Here is a 17,044-nt window from a genome sequence, read left to right as displayed (position 1 = left end):
CCCACAATGATACAGACGAGAAAATCTTATTACAGACGCTGTAGGACACACAGACATATAAAGCCACATGCACAAAGCCATGTCTCCAAGACATTTACTTTTGCACCATTCCTTCTGAATCACCATGTAGGTTGCCCTTAAATAGGGTAGCACATTTTGGTGACATTCTCTTTGATCTATTTAGATGCAGCACTCGGAATATGGAGTCAGCAGCCAGAAATATATGTGCCGCCAACATAAATACTAGCCAAGAACTGAGTAACACAGAAAGAAAACTTCTATTAATTCTGCATTCAACCAACCTGTGATATTGAGCCCCCCATTATGAAAGAAGGTTTGTCAGAAGAGGTTACTGAAGTTTTGGATGAAGGGATCAGTGGAGGTGGTGGACGGGTTGGACGTGTCACAGGGAGTCTGGTTCCTTCAGCTAACGAAGTTATCACTTGATGGGGAGCCGGTTGCAACACTGGAAAAAAAATACAGAAATGCAATGAAGCATAGAGGTATCTTACCATCTATTCTAATCTGTTCAGCCTTAAAATATTTCAAAGCTACTTTTGGGAGTCGTTTCCCCAAATTCACTAGAAGTGCACATGATGGGTTTAACCCCTTCCAACATCCGCCACACATGTATGGTGGGTGCAAGTGTATAGACGGCCCAGGAGTTGAGCCCGCTCTATACGTGGTGGATGTCAGCTATCTATGTAACAGCTGACACCAGGTCTTACGGATCAGGACTGGAGATAAGCAGCCAGGATCAAAGTTAACTATTTAGATGCTGCTTTCAATACTGACAGTAGCATTTAAGTTTCCTGATATAGGAAGGGTGCTATGTCTATATGGCCCCCATGTCTAGATTGTAAAATGCTGTTGGGTTACTACTGCAGTCTGGGGCCTTTTGGAGGCATATGGATGTCCTCCTATTAAGCCTGCCTGTGGCAGGGCTTAATAGAATGCATGTAAGTGTACGATATATTGCAATACTTCAGTACATTGTATACTGCATATTGCACATGTGATCAGATGATCACCAAGTCAAGTCCCCTCAATACAATTTTTTTTAATTAGCTAATTAACACAAATATTAAAGTCTAAACTGCCTCCCACCTTTACAATCATCGCATTAAAGAAAAAAATTTGTTAGAGCTGCATCTGTACAAGCCCAATTAATTAAAATGTTACATCATTAATACCGCACAGTGAATGCAGTCAGAGATTAGTAAAATTTTAAAAAATGCCACAATTCATCTCCAAGAAGAAGAAAAAAAATTAATAAAAAAGTGATCAAGAGTTGTATGTATTCCAATCTGTTATCAGCCGAAGCTGCAGCTTGCTCCAAAGAGGCAAAAATCCTAAGAGCTGGCCAACAATGGGAAACCATAAAAGTTATGTGTCAGAAGATGGCAACAGAAAACTTTAGTTTTTTCAAATTAGTACAACTAGAAAAACTATATAAATTTGAAACGGTCCAACATAATAAAAGAGAACATGTCATTTTCACTGTACCATGAACGCCATATCCCCCCCCCCCCCCTCCAAATGGCAAAATTGCTTCGCCCCCCCCCTTACTTCACGCAACTTTTTAAAACTTTTCCAATACATTACATGATATGTTAAAGATAACTACTGAAAAATACAACCCATCCTGCAAAAAAAAATTATATATATATATATATATATATATATATATATATATATATATATATATATATATATATATATAATTTCTTGAAAGTGGGGATAAATGAAAAAGGGCTGTGGCAGGAACGGGTTAGTGTCTCTGCTTTCCTGCTCCATTCAGAGAGCAGGGAAATGGGAACCCCTGGTTAAACTGAACTGTCAAACGAACACAGTTGACTATAATGGGGTCCGTTTGGTTTCTGTCCGTCGTTACGGCGATTTTACAGAGCGAAATACTGCTGCATGCAGTGCTATTCCAATCGGCTTTTAGGCATAAATAAACGAATGATGGTTCCAAAAGTGATGTGAACCAACCCTTAGATAGATTTACAGGTAAAGGGTTTCGCTTTCTAAAAGCTGGACATACACATTGGAGAAAACTCATCCTATACCACTGTTTTAGTGGAATCTCTGCTGCCTCCCGATTCTCCCCCTATCTGCTGATGGGGGCTGTACTGTATATCAGTAAACCTGATCCTTTGTTCCCAAAGGAGATAAACCACTGTCAGAGAGGCCTAGCAGTGTTTTTCCCCCTTTCCCCACTGAATAAAATATGCAGGCTTGGCAAAGCATATATGCTTCTAGCAGAGTCAGAAAGAATGGCTTTCAACCAGCATAAAACATGTACCGTATAAAGAATCTAAAAAGAATCATTACAATTCACTCTCTCCTTCCATGCTACAAGATACTACAATACGGTCAACTGTTTGAAAGTCACTTGCGTTACCTTCCTCCCACCAGCAGGGGTCCTTATTGCACAGTCTGAATGCTCCTAATCTCAAGAGACTAAAGCTAGTGCCAGGCAACTCCCTGCGACCTATCTACTGGCACGCAATAGGTTTAGGCATGCTGATATCTGTTGACAGGGACAGCCGGGATGGCGTATATTCTAATAGCGGTCAAGAGCACACAGGTGTGAAAATAGTTTCGGAACAAGACAACAAAGTGTTTTTTGAGTTTTGTAACGTGGTCTTCATAGTTGGACATTCACTTTATGATACATAGAAAGCGAGAAGACGGAGCAGAAACAGTGACTAACTCAACTCTGCAGCCAAAAGGAGCTGAAGAAATCCTAAAGAATGAGAATAAGCAAGTGTGCAGTCAGCAGTACCTGGAGGGACACAGTAGCGGACAGGATTCAGGTCTGCTTGGGGGGAGGCTCTGCTGACTTCCCTTGGAGACATCCTATATGGTGAAATGGACCGTGCAACATTTTGCATTTGAGCTTCATGCTCTAGGGCTCGCTTGACTTCTGCAGCATAAGGCATATACACCGATTTACCTGTCAAGAAAAGGGAACTACATTGTGAGAGAAATTGACACACTGCGCGGTCCAAAAATAAGACAGACCAATATGACTGTTCTGCTCCTATAAACAGTGCAGAAGTGGGATGACAGGATTAATAATGATGTGAACCACACATAACAAAAAGCAGTCATACATTTTTCCTATGAGGCTCCCCCTTTGCCAAGAAATAACATTAAAGTGACCCTTCGGTTTTGGGACAAAAAAGAGGCCGTTAAACTACCTGCTGCTGTTCTTCTGTGCCGATGCACCTCTGATCTGAGGATTCTCAGTCCCATTTTTAGCCATCCAAGATGACCGGATGCAATCTTCAGACTACCTAATTCCTCACTGCATTGGTAGTGTTAGACTATCAAAGCACTATACCTGCTGGGCTTGGCCAGCACTGCTCATGTGATGAGTACTGGCCAATCAGAGAGCAGGGTACAATTTGCATTAGGCAGCTAAAAAAAATTCTAGCTGCCTTCTTGGACAGCTGAAAACCAGATCCCAAGCCAGCAGATCAGAGGGTCATCAGCAGGTAATATACTGCACCCTCTGGTCCCAGGAAATTTGCTCTAAAACCGGATGGTTGCCTTAAAGAGGCAGAGCAGGATTCTACTGAAACAGAGCCATTCTTCTTCACAGGATCTATGTGGTATTCCAGCCCTTCCCCATTCAAGTAAACAGGACTGACCTGCAATACCAGACACAGTCAGTGGACATAAGTGGCGGTGTTCCTGCAAAAAGATTTTATTCTCTAAATCCTGGAAAAAAACCTTTAAGAATGGCATAACTATTTTAAAATTGGACAGAATCGCCATTAATCATTAATCTGCCACGTAAACAATAAGAGGTCGACATGAAAAGATAAGATTCTCAACATGTTTGTTACCTCATGTGAAAACAGTCTTAGTTGGCAGGAAGCCTTTAGTGGTCAAGTGCCAGGGTAAATATTCCGGGATTTGTGCAGCAGCATTTATAACAGAACAGCTGAGCTGCTGCCAACATTTCAAGAGCCTGGAGAAGATCCAGCTGCAGAGTGATCCATATCCACATAATCTGATGAATACTTCACAGCGAGAAACAAATCACATGGCCACTAACATCAGATCCTCTGTACAATGTATAAGCACACACAGAGGCAAGATCAAGTCTAAAGGGTACACAATGCATTCCCGTGTGGGTATGGAGGCTTTTGGGTGCCTGCATTGCAAAAGAAGCAACTCTCTGCATACGGATGCAAAGAATGGCTGCACACTGAATGTTGCTCAGCAAACAGGCAATTACCTTCCCAGTCAATGTTTGGACTCTTGGACAAGTTGGCTGGACTGGCCGATCTTCTCTCCATATTGAGCTGTTCCTGTCTCTGCCTTTGCTCCTCTAGCAAGTTGTTTTCATGCAAAGACTGAAGATGTCGCTGGTACAGGGAGAAGCTGTTTGCAGAGACTGGTGCTCCTGTTGATAAACTTCCTGGGCTGCAAGAAACCTATGAAAAAAAGGAGTAAAAACAAAAATTAAGAGTTGAAGACTTGCCAATACTAAACCCTTGAGAAGAAAAGGAAAGAAAAAAAAGGTTGCAAAAGGATTCTTTACTGTAAGAGCCATAGAACTATTGAACGCTCCTTTCTGAGGTATGATGCTAATTGGCAAGGTTAAAGGGGTTTTCTGGGTAAAAACTTTTGATGATGTATTCTGAAGAAAGGTCATCAATAGTTAATTGCCAAGAGCCTGCTGCACGGGATCCCGGGAGATCACTTGAGATCGCCTGGCCAGCTTTCAATGCAGTGGGGTGGAAGTGCGTCATAGTAAGCGCACCAGTATGCCCTAGTTGGCTTCACTACTATTAAAATCAATGGGAACTGAAGCTGGCCATTACATTTTCGGCACTAAGGTCAGCAGTGTCATAACCATTTCAGCTCCCATTGATTTCAAATGGGAGTGAAGCCAGCTAGGAAGCTTCCAGTGCCATCTACTATGACAGACATCCAGCATGCTGCACTGACAGCTGGGCAATCAACTGATCGTTGGGGATCGTGTGCGGTGGATACCCAGAGATTAACTGTTGACTTATCCTGAGAATAAGTCATCAATAGGTTTTGCCTAGAAAACCCCTATAATTGAGCTGTCCCGCAAAGATTTATCAAATGTCTGACTGATAGGGGCTCCACTGCTGGGATCACGACAAGCACTAAAACAGGAGTCCTAAGCCTTTCTCTTAAAAGGGGTTGTACCAGAATTACAAGTCATCTCCTGTCTAGAGGATAACTTGACGATCTGTGGGGATCTCACTGCTAAGACCCAACCAATCCTGAGAACAGGCACCCAGTCTCCCACGTCCTCCTCACTGTGGGCTTACTACATGCACTCCCCCGCTGTAAGTAGGAGACTTTCAAATAGTCAAGTTGCAAGTGCTCGGGTATTTCCGGCAGCCCCATTGAGATATATAAATATCTGACTGGACACTTTTAGCCACCGTTCCATTCACTGCAGGGGGTATAAGCATTAGAGATCAGCAGAGCTCTCAGCGGCTAGACCCTCACCAATCAGCAAGTTACTCCCTTATCCTGTGGAGAGGAGATAACTGGTGATCCAGGCACAATCCCTTTAATCCTCCACAATGCACGACCATAGTGAGAAGTATGAATGGAGTGACGGCCGAGCATGCAGAGTGTGCCTCAACTCAAAGTCTTGACACCGAAGGAGACTGCCAACAATTGTGCTTGGTTATCCCAAAAGTCACGATTACCTGATACTGTAGTACACATTGGACTAATGCAGCTCCCATAATGATAGTCAAATAGCAGGCTATATTAGCACACGGATAAGAAGCAGGAAGACACTGCTACAACTGCTATAGAATAACTGAAGACAATGAGACTAGACACTGCTAATTTTTCTTTCCAGTCAAACACACTTACCATGGGTGGTATAATAGCAGCACGATGATGCAACTGCTGCAGATCCATTGCGCTTTGCTTCAATGCTGGGTTAATCAGAATGGTTCCTATTGGGTTCAACATTGATGGCTTTGATTCAATTGTGTACATCCTAAAAGAGAGAAAACAAGTCATGTACCACACAGATGTATCTCCACAACCAAACGCTGCACAATTCGCAGTCTGTAAGAAACACTACACAAGTGCTACTTCAGTTGTACCACCCTTACCTTGACCTTTCAAGCTCTCCTTCTACATCTTCATCTGCGCTGCATGTGGCACTGGAATCATTCTCCGAGTGCGAATCCGGCCTTCCATGCATGGGCATCTGGGTGGTGGAATACTCCGTATCTGGAGGTTCTGGTTTCTCCTTACTCCTTTCAACCTCTCGGTCTTTGGTATCTTCCTCTATTTTAACTTGGGCACTTTCTGGTAGCTTCACATCAGTCTCAACAGGTTCCACTTTGGTATTAACTTGGAGACTAGGAGCCAGTCTTGGCTCTGAACTATCACTCCTTTCCCCAACCTCCATTGCCTCCTCCGGCTCTGGGTTAATTTCTTCTTTTACCTGCAACTCTTGGTACTGGTTGTCAGGGGTCTTTGCGTTTTGCGTGGACGTAGAGGGGGATGCGCAGGGTACGGGTTTGCTAGAAGGATCTTGTTCAGGAGAAGGAGCTCTAGATAATGCAGAAGTGGTTCTATCGGTTGGTTCATCAGCTTGTTTAGCCCCTTCCATGGGTGATGGAGCACTTTCAGTGTCTGAACTGTTTTCTCCACCTGTAGAAAAAGTTAATTGTGAATAGTAGATGTTAAGATGATTTGACACCCTACCGTTATTTATACACAACACCGAGAAATACACAATGACCATCAGAAATAGTTATTCCACTTCACAAGAAGGGTTGCTGCAATATCAGCTGAAGAATACCTTCAGCATTTCGTTTGAGCAATTATTTGGGCAACTATCGGCCCGTGTAAAGGTACCTCAAGTAAAGATCTCTCAAACACAATACTATTGTTGTAATCTAATATGTTAGGGAAAAAAGTCGAATAATTCTATAAAAGTGTTGAACTACAATATAAAACAGCATTACCATCACTGTCTTCTGGATTATCCTCATCATTTGAGCCTTCATTGTCTTCATCTTCCTGGGCAGACACAGTAGAGGCCACACTTTCACACTGCGAGACATCCCTCTCCTCTCGTGGCCTTCGAGGAGACTTCAAAAGAGAAAGTTTATGATATTTATCTCCTTTCGGTAACATGAAATGCACAAATATTTTAATATATCACAGAAGTGAGAGAGCATCATTTTGTGCTGCTGTAGGTCAGGTTTGCTTTCTTCTGCATTTCAGCCCCTGCACATTTTTAGATGTGCTTGTTTTCACTGTGCATTTGCAGATGTGGCCATTTCCATTGGCCATTGCAATCCTTCCCATTGGCCAAACTATAGGGGATTTGGTTGCACCCGGGCCCAAGACCCTTAGGGGGCCCATAAGGCCTCTCCTCCATATAGGTAGCCCAGTACTATGAATAAAGCATTATAGTTGGGGGCCCTGTTACAGGTTTTGCATTGGAGCTCAAGAGCCTCAAGTTACGCCTCAGCGTTAAGGGGTTAAGAGAAGTTGGGGGGCCCCAAGATAAACTTTTGCACCTGGGCCCATGAGCCTTTAGCTACACCCCTGCCACTGGCCCAAGACTTTAAGCATACCTGAGTTCTTAACAGGTTTTCTAAAATATACCAGTTTTTCCTTATCCTGTCATTTGCAACCTGTTTCCTGTTCAAGTTCTGTTTAGGGCAGGGTATGTGTCGCAAGCCTAACATTTTGCCAGTAGTTCCCTGTCCTTTACTTCCTTCTCATCCATTCTCATGCTGCACTGCTCTGTCTCTAGTCAAATAAGCAGGGATGCTGTATGCAAATACCCACCCCTCTGCTGTCCCGATTGTAGGAGATGAACATTCAAAGACATTCTGGTCAAATGGTTTGTAAACCCACTATAACTAACACTAACACTAACACACACACACACACACACACACTAACACACACACACACTAACAGCAGGAGCGGCAGAGAAAGTATAGCCTGCGTACACTGCAGATCTGTCAGCCTGTGAGTGCAGAGATCAGCCTTTGAAGATCGCCCCCTCCTCCACAGCTAAGCAAGTGTCCTAGCGTCCGTGTTACTATAGAAACTCAGTACCTAACAACAGGCAGTGGATTGTAGAAAGGCTAAAAGGGAGACCCCTAGTGGCAGACACTTAAATCTTGATTTATAGTGGTAAAACAACATTTTTAATGAAAGTATATTACAAGACTGATGAGACTCACAGGCTATTCAATGAGAATAAATTGTCCAAGAAGTTAATGCTCCTTTAATTAAAGCACAACGTAGCTGGGCTCTACCTGTCCCGATTCAATTTGCAGGCCTATGCCCAGGAGAACCCTGTTAAGCAGCCCCATGTGCAAAGATCACCTTGTTATTGGCAGATGGGTTCTCATAATTTGATGAAAAGCCGTGCACCAAGTATCTCAAATTTACAAGTACAATAAAGCTAGTAATAATGAAATTCAAATTAATGGGCACAAAGTAATAAGGACACTCTTTTTTTAGTTTAATTTAGCTAAAATTGTCAATAAAACCCCTTTAACTATCTGTTAAATGACCCCCTCATCGATCAGATACTCACTTTCTGTTTGTGCTGCTGCAGCAAGTTGTCCAGGTTGTGCCTTCGTTTGTAATTAAAGTAGAAGTTTTTGCACTGGGCTTCACTCTTCGTTCCAACCATCTTGGCGATAGCCCCCCAGTTACGACCATGTTCCACCAAGCCTGCCAAAACACAAACACACACCAATGGGATCTCTTTGAATTAAAGGAAACACATTCTTAGGCACAGAGTAGGGTATAATATCACTTCCAGTAACGACTGGATAAAGTGTTAGCATATTTAATGCCAAAGCAGAAAATCTGAAAATTAGAACATATACAATACTTAAATTGACGAAGGCATATAATAACAGGATGCTGGAAAGAGTACAATGTCAACCGCAGTGCAAGTCAAATTCTAGGTTACACAGCCTAGTATGTCTTCAAGAAGACAACAGACGTCATCTCCTCCGTGAGCCGCCCTCGACTGGCGTAAGAGTTATTTACACAATGGAACGGCCTCTGAGAACTCCAATAATAATATCTCAGCGGTTCACTGCCAAGATCAAAGGCCCTTTTACCCAGAACGATCATCATTCAAGAAATTGTGTAAACGAGCGAAAACGATCAATGTAAACCCCGCCAACGATCGAATGAGACTTCGTCCTCTTATGGTTCACTTCATGCATCATTGGCTCGTTCGCTGATAGCTCGGTTTAAATACCGATCGTTTAGTCGTTCTCATTCGCTCAAACCGTGAATCTGAACGATTTAGCGAGCAAACAATGTATCAGTATAAACTGGCTGCACGATAATATCGTTAGGTGTAAAAGCACCTTTAAAGGGGTTGTCCACTTTAAAAATAGGCCTTTTGGTAGAAAGATTCTCAATGATAGGCAGATCACATGGTGTCCCACTGCAAAGACCCCCAATGATCAGTTTAGGGAACCCAGCAAGTGTTTAAACCTCCTCCAACGTCACAATGAAGTTTTACACGCAGGTCACTGGAACGTTCGTAACGCAGAGATGTGCCGGCAGCTCCAGAGACAAAGACAGTAGTAGCTGCGCCCCACTGAGGCCAAAGACCTCTTTACAAGGACCGATCATTGGGCAATGTGAATAGGACACCAACAAATGAGCAGAAAATGGTTGGAAGATCGGATTTTTTATGTGGGCATAGAAATACTGGCACATTGGCAGCATATCTTCCCATGTAAACAGGGGGACATGCTGCGGACGAATACAGTATATAGGGACGTATGAACCTAGTAATGATCATTTGTCCCCTATTTGGCCAGTTTTCATTGATGCCCTTCCCTCAGTATAGGTCAACAATAGTTGATTGGCCGGTGTCTGCTGCACAGGCTCCCCACCAATCAGCTGCTCCAGCAACTGCTGTCACCGGTAAAACACACAGGCTACGAAGTGGAAGCAGATGGCTCCGATCCCTGTGTAGTGGCCAGCACTGGTAATTGCAGGTGCAGCTCCAATGAAATGGTTTTTCCAGGAAATTATTATTAATGACCTATCCTCAGGATAGCAGAAATATTGATTGGCTGGGGTCCACTGCTACACACAGGGCCGCAGAGCGGAAGCTGCAGTTCTCACACATGTAGTGGCCGGCGCTTACAACTGCAGCTCCTACCAATTTTAATGACAGCTGTGCCTGCAATTACAAGTGCCGGCCACTAAGCATGATGAGAGCAGCAGTTTCCACTCCGTACCCCTGTGCGTAGTGGCGCTGACTGTAGGAGCCCGATGAGCTGATCGGCCAGGGTCCCAATCGGCAGACCCCAGTGGTTCAACCATTGATGACCTAACCTAAGGATAGGTCACTAATAGTATTTTCTGGAAAACTCCTTTAATGGGAACTGCGCCTGCAATTACTAGTGTTGGCCACTACAGAGTGGTCAGCGCTATCTGCTTCGGCTCCATACAGTGTGACTTGCCAGTGATAAAGGGGGCTGGAGCAGTTGATTGGTGGGGTTTACGAGTGGCAAACCCCAGCAGATCAACTATTGATGACCTTTAATAGATGAAAGTCCTATAGAGCCGCCATCCCCACATTAACTCAGAATTCCCTAAGAGGATTTTTTGAACCAATAACCCCATGGAACACACACAAAATACACCACCAAGTGTGTGATTACTTCTTAAAAGTACGGCAGGAGAAAGGCTGTACAGCGACAAGGATGCCCAATGCTTCCCTGTATAAACATGGAAAATGCAATAAATTAAAATGGTCATTAAAGAGAATACATAAGCTGAACATACCACAAACCTACATTTCCTTCAAACCAACCATAAATCCAAGACTGCTTCCAAGTAATACAATTCCAATAAGCCAGAAGGTTAGTAGAACACAGAGGTTAGTAACAAAGTAATACAATGGAACCAAATCAGTTTTTGTAACATTTCATTGCTGTAACCGAGATAGCCGTACAATTCCAGGCATAAGGTGGTTGGAACACGTGAAGACCCCGTAACTTTCTGACCGGCCTTCCAAGAGTAACGAATAGAAACCTTGCAAGATGCGCTCTACTGAGGTGCGAGAGTCACAGCAGGTGTCGTAGAAATCTAGCAGTCAATCTCAAGACCTGCTGGTTGCGTTTTTACGGATGTGTGTGACCCGACGCAAGCTGATGGGTAACGACTAACCAGAATTACAGAACAGCCACACTTGGCACCAGCCAAGTCCATCTGAAACTTTTGCAGCAGAGTACAACCAAGTAAGGAAAAGTGACAATATTTGCTGGCTTTCATCAACCCGAAGAACCACCGACCCTTTCTTCTTGTAGACGATTGGGCAGATTGTTTGGTGAACCACAGAGACACTAAGGCACTTTTTGGAAGCATCGGAGAGGCCGTGCGTGGAAAACAATTTTCGTCAGAGCTCTCCCCGGAGCCAAGTTCTCGTTGCAGAAACAACGGCTGCTAAATGTCTCCCAAAGTCAAACAGGCTGTCAGTTTCCTTCCTTCCTGCTCTGTTCACCTGAAATGAACTAAGACCATGTGTCAAGCCCTGCCAAACTCTCCGCTGCCCTGCTAATCATATTGTGTGACTGTATTAGGGCAGGATTAGAGAGTCATCCCAGGTAAAGACTTTTTGCCTTCTTTAAGGAGGTCGAAAATGCAACGAACCATTAGTCTATCCATTACCTTGTCATTTATCCCCCGATGCCCATTATGACCTAGTAACACGGGTTTAGAACATAGTTTTTTTTTTCTTTTTCGTGCATCATACCCCACTTACGGCAATCCCTCACAACACAGCATAAGTACAGATGAAAGAGCATGCATGCACACAAAACACATGCAAATCAATCACAAAAGTAAAAATGGGAGGGCAGCGGATTGGGATGGAAGCAAAGTAAATGTCCTAAAGCCATTAGGTATACAGTGCATGTCACATTAAGACAGATTACAGACGGTAATTACCATAGCTCTCCAGCGACGTAAATCAGAAATGGCCAATACAAGTGAAGCTGCAATAACGCAGAGCAAAGGAAAAAAACGATGGAGTCTGCAGAAGTCAATGTACCATATCGAAAAGACAAGAGGAAAGAGAACTCGTACCGCACGGCGCTCATCGCTTATTCTTAGGCTCTGTTCACATCTGTCGCATGACGGATACCATGCACTGCATGCAGCGCTATTTGTCTATAGTCGTAAGTCAGGGAGGCTCAGACATGAACAGAACCTTTACATCCTTGGAAATTAAAAAAAAAAGTGAACTCCTAAAAATTTGGAAAACCTCGTCTCCCTCCGCAGCCTCGAGCTATTGCTATTAATGATTCGTAACCGAGAGTGAATAATAATGTACCATATAATACACATTTTGGGGTGCTGCACTTTTAGGCTGGTCTCACACGCCCGAGTTTGAATTGCGGAATCCGCGATCTTCACCCGCACGGACGATCCGCGGTTTTTCGCGCACATTCAAACAATAGAATGTTTGCATGAGCAATTGCGGAAATAAAATCGCAGCGTGTTCTATTTTAGTGCGGATTCCTTCCATCGAAGTCAATGGAAACAATCCGACACGTGGCCCATCTGCAATGGACATTGCGGATAGGTCGCGGGTACCCATGTCATCGCGGGGAAAAAAAGAAATTAAAATAAAAAATCTGTACTGCGTATGTCGGCTCGTCGCAGCCAGCTGCAATACAGATATTGAAGAGGTGCGCACGGTCCTCAGCCGGGGACAAGGTTGGATTCCGTTGCGGGTTCCGCATGCGGAATCTGACCCCTCCGTGTAAGACCAGAATAAGACTGTTTGTAGAAACAGAAGGAGTTTCATTCTTAATCAACTTCCACTTGATGGACAAGAATGAAAAAAATAAAACAAAAAAACAGTACAGAGCCCCAATCAGATTCACAGCACGACTGGTAGCACTATGTGTGACCATGTGACCTGCTTTTTGCCAACGTCCAAAAGGCTTAGGGGCACGGATCAATTTGCATGTTACTACACTACAGGAATTGGGGCTGGGAATGCTGAAGAGCCACATAGCCACATATAGCAATACATAGCTTGCAATAATATCTAAGAGCAAACAAATGCCACAACTACATCAATACAACACACAAAAAAAACAAAAACAAAAAAAAAACTCTAAAAAGTCAGCAGCGTCTACAGCTCACTGGAGAAATCCACAGAAGCCAAACTTGAGTGCGTTACCTTTTTTAGCAATTTCCATTTCTTCTTCAGTCCAACGGGAGGTCTCCACGGTCTCTGCAGAAGCTGAAAGCACAATACAGCAAATCCCATCAAAAAGAAAGACCTGGATTTGCATTACGAGCACCAATCCTACAAAGCCCACACATAGTTATCCATTTACGTGCAGGCTTCCTCCGTACAAAGCCATTCGAGGGGAAGAGAGATCTTGTGATGGAGGAGGCAGTCGCTCCCGTTTATGACAAGAGTGACTTGTGACAAGCCAGCGGGCAATGTACTAACTACTGAATACCTCAGCTTCACGATGACTGATGGACTGAAAAGTATGAACTAAGACGCTTCAATGCAGAATCGGAAGACCGCAAGATGAATGCAAAAAAAAAAGCCAAAGCGAGGGTTGATAAGTACGTCATTCACCAAGTGAAATCCCTTAACCAGACACAACGCTGCTCTAGAAAACGCTGCGAAGTTCAATGTAAAAGGAATATTCGACTGCGCAACAGAAATAAGTGACCTTATTGAAATTCCACCAAGTCAACAATAAAATAAAGCAAGAAGAAAAATAAAAAAAAGAAGAATTGATAAAACGATTAATCCTTTAAAAGGGTTGTCCCGCGGCAGCAAGTGGGGTTATACACTTCTGTTTGGCCATATTAATGCACTTTGTAATATACATCGTGCATTAAATATGAGCCATACAGAAGTTATTCACTTACCTGTTCCGTTGCTGGCGTCCTCGTCTCCATGGTGCCGTCTAACTTCAGCGTCTAATCGCCCGATTAGACGCGCTTGCGCAGATGGGTCTTTTCCCTTCGGCTCGGTCCGGCAGCAGCGGCGTTCTGGCTCCGCCCCCTTGTACGCGTCATCGCGTAGCTCCGCCCCATGACGTGTGCCGATTCCAGCCTCCTGAATGGCTGGAATCGGCACCTGTGATGGGGGCCGAGCTACGCGATGACGCGTACAAGGGGGCGGAGCCAGAACGCCGCTGCTGCCGGACCGAGCCGAAGGGAAAAGACCCATCTGCGCAAGCGCGTCTAATCGGGCGATTAGACGCTGAAGTTAGACGGCACCATGGCGACGGGGACGCCAGCAACGGAACAGGTAAGTGAATAACTTCTGTATGGCTCATATTTAATGCACGATGTATATTACAAAGTGCGTTAATATGGCCATACAGAAGTACTTAACCCCACTTGCTGCCGCGGGACAACCCCTTTAACTGACTCCAAAAAAAGAAGCTTCTGAATTACGCTAAAGGCTCGCTAATGGGGAACAACCGGAACAAGTGATGTAGTTTGTGGCAAAATATTGTGCTGCTAGAAACATTATTGGTCATGGCCGTAAGAAAATGGTCAATGGCCAAAGCAAAAACTACTACAAACAATGAGGCAGATTGGACTTTGTGGCTCATTTAAAGTTTTTTTTTTTTCAAGGAAATTCTATTAAAGAGCTCAGGATAGGTTATCCATAGTTGATGGGTTGGGGTCCACCGCTCGGTAGCTCAGCTGATCAGGCGTCCACTGTCACAAAGGAGTACAGAGCAGAAGCTTCTGCTCCGACCTCTGGCCAGTGCTTGAAAATGCAGACTGGGATCTCATTAAAGTCAAAGGGAGCTGCAGTTACAAGTACCGGCCACTACACAGGGGTCGGAGCAGCAGCCTCTGCTCCATACACCCATATGTAGTGGCACTGACATATGGCGGGTTGTCCGAGGTGGCGACTCCAGGTGATCATCTAATGATCACTTATCCTGATCAATAGTATTTCCCATTAAAAAAAAATCCTTTAAGTCATTGATGAACTCAACTAAACAAGAACACATATGGCAAAATCAAAAGTGTGACGTTACAACAAAAATCTGGCATACGAGAATCTTGTACAAACATGCGCTTACGATGAGGATGTACCTGTATAGCCAAGTACTTCTATACCAAATAGTCACAAAACAAAAAATTAAAGGCAGAAGATACCAGGCAGACATAGAAAATGTATTGCAGACAAAACAGTGGAACGGATTCCCGTAGCAACCAGAGTCCGACTCCAGATGTCTGTGGCGATCAGGTGCATGAAGGCCGCGATCTAGTTGGGGGCTACAGACAATGGCTCCACTTTTGTTCTGCATCAGATCATCCGCATTCCATTCCGCAATGCCCAACCCCTCCCAAAAACAGATGAAGGATCAAGTTTCAATGAACTACAAAATGTAAAATAAATAATGACCACATTTGTAGATACAAGTTAGCATTCTGTAATCAGAAAACTGCAACAGGGAAAGATCCAGATGGCCGATGACCAAACACTGCCCCGCACCGGCCCTGTTCTGGAGATCGTCAGACCTCTCACTGATTAGCAAGTTATCCCCCATCCTGTAGATCGGGGATAATTAGCAATTTTGGTACAACCCCATTAAATATGAGTTACACAGACATTCTGTAGTACAACTAATTGATTATAACCCATTAAGGTCCAAGCACTGGCACTTGGTCCTGGGCATTCATCCAGGCCGACCATAAAAATACGGTGCTGCATTAAAGCTCCTGCAATGAAGCAGCAGCAGGTCAGGTCCTCGGCTGTCAGTGACAGATGAGAACCCAGAGGAAAAGACAGAAGTGGTTTTTTTAACAGCTTCTCTCCTTGCATTGAAATGATGAAATAAGCTGTGGATTCACACCAAGCATGGTGATTTTGACACGGAAGTGATGTGGATTTTCCATTATGTGTGAGCGTACCCTGACGGGTTTTATGCAGGAGTAGAAAAACTGGTGTTTTCTTCCATAAATAGCGCCCTGCATTGTGTATGGCATTGCAGCTAACCATTACTGAACACAACGGGGCTGAGCTGCAATACCTCCCACAACCTGTGGACAGGCGTGGTGCTCCTTTCTGAAAAACCCTTAAGGAGGAGTTCACATGGGGCGGATTAAAACCCGGATTAAGCAGCAAAGTGGACGAGATTTGCAAAAATCTCGTCCACACGCTGTGAACAGTCCATTGACACCAAGCCACGCTGCATTTCAGTTTCAGGAACAAGCTGCTTTCAAAACTTGACGACTTCAACTGCAGAAATCTCACGGAATTTCAATGCAGTCCTGCTGCAGACATCCCGTGAGATTTCCGCCCTGTGTGAACCCAGCCTTAGGTTTTCAACTTTTTAAAGGGCATGTCCACTGTTGCAACCAGTTTCGCATTGCTCCAATGCATCTAAATTCGAAAGGTACCAACTTTGCAAACTATCTTTATTAAAGCCGTCTCAATATTGTGCGTTATGCAGGATCAGATGACAAAGGGTTGGTTAGTAGCAGGTCGCCAGGGAGTCACAGCCACATCTGTCCCCTACTTCTTGCTATCATACACTTGAAGCCCATACTGTAGAAGGATAGTAGCCTCTGAGGCCAAGGTTTGGTTGCCAAGGGCAGGTAGGGAGCCAGGCAAGTCATGGCTGCAGTAACAGAAGCAAGGGGTAGCGACGCTGAAACAGAACGAAGAGGTCAGTGATACTGCTTTTATTTTGGAGTAATCCCAGCTGCTCCCTTGATTTGGGCCAAGGGGCTCGGAAAACCCCATGGAGGTCTCTATCATATAGTTCCAGCACACATTCATACACAATCATGCACTGCAGCAACGTCAGAAGAAAACTTGTGGACATCGAAGCAACAGAAGAAAAAAACAAGAAAACTTCATAAGCGTTCCTTACAGCAAACGTTCTGAAAAGCCACAGCAGGAACAGGCAGTTAGAATAATTGCAGCTCTGCTACTGGCAGAAGGGGAGAAGGATCTGCCAGGTCCGCAGTGCAATGTCCTAATATTACATAA

At 44.2% G+C, this 17,044-nt stretch overlaps 1 protein-coding gene across 8 annotated transcripts in view; it reads right to left on the bottom strand.

Annotated features, from left to right (window-relative positions):
- Positions 1 to 17,044, bottom strand: part of NCOR1 (nuclear receptor corepressor 1) — a 139,753-nt gene that overhangs the window by 32,567 nt on the left and 90,142 nt on the right. For 7 of the 8 annotated variants that reach the window (XM_066599517.1, XM_066599514.1, XM_066599512.1 and 4 more), the window contains 7 exons: positions 8,597 to 8,736; positions 6,999 to 7,125; positions 6,135 to 6,681; positions 5,887 to 6,016; positions 4,256 to 4,454; positions 2,792 to 2,962; positions 303 to 466 (listed from right to left, as the gene is read on the bottom strand). In XM_066599517.1, the coding sequence (XP_066455614.1) occupies positions 303 to 466; positions 2,792 to 2,962; positions 4,256 to 4,454; positions 5,887 to 6,016; positions 6,135 to 6,681; positions 6,999 to 7,125; positions 8,597 to 8,736 (1,478 nt within the window). Of the gene's footprint in view, positions 1 to 302; positions 467 to 2,791; positions 2,963 to 4,255; positions 4,455 to 5,886; positions 6,017 to 6,134; positions 6,682 to 6,998; positions 7,126 to 8,596; positions 8,737 to 13,234; positions 13,298 to 17,044 lie in introns of all 8 variants that reach the window. The other variant, XM_066599520.1, reaches the window with a different exon arrangement.

Source organism: Eleutherodactylus coqui, chromosome 4 (assembly GCF_035609145.1).
Source record: "Eleutherodactylus coqui strain aEleCoq1 chromosome 4, aEleCoq1.hap1, whole genome shotgun sequence".
Taxonomy (NCBI): Eukaryota; Metazoa; Chordata; class Amphibia; order Anura; family Eleutherodactylidae; genus Eleutherodactylus; species Eleutherodactylus coqui.
This window is presented reverse-complemented; position numbering and strand designations above follow the sequence as displayed.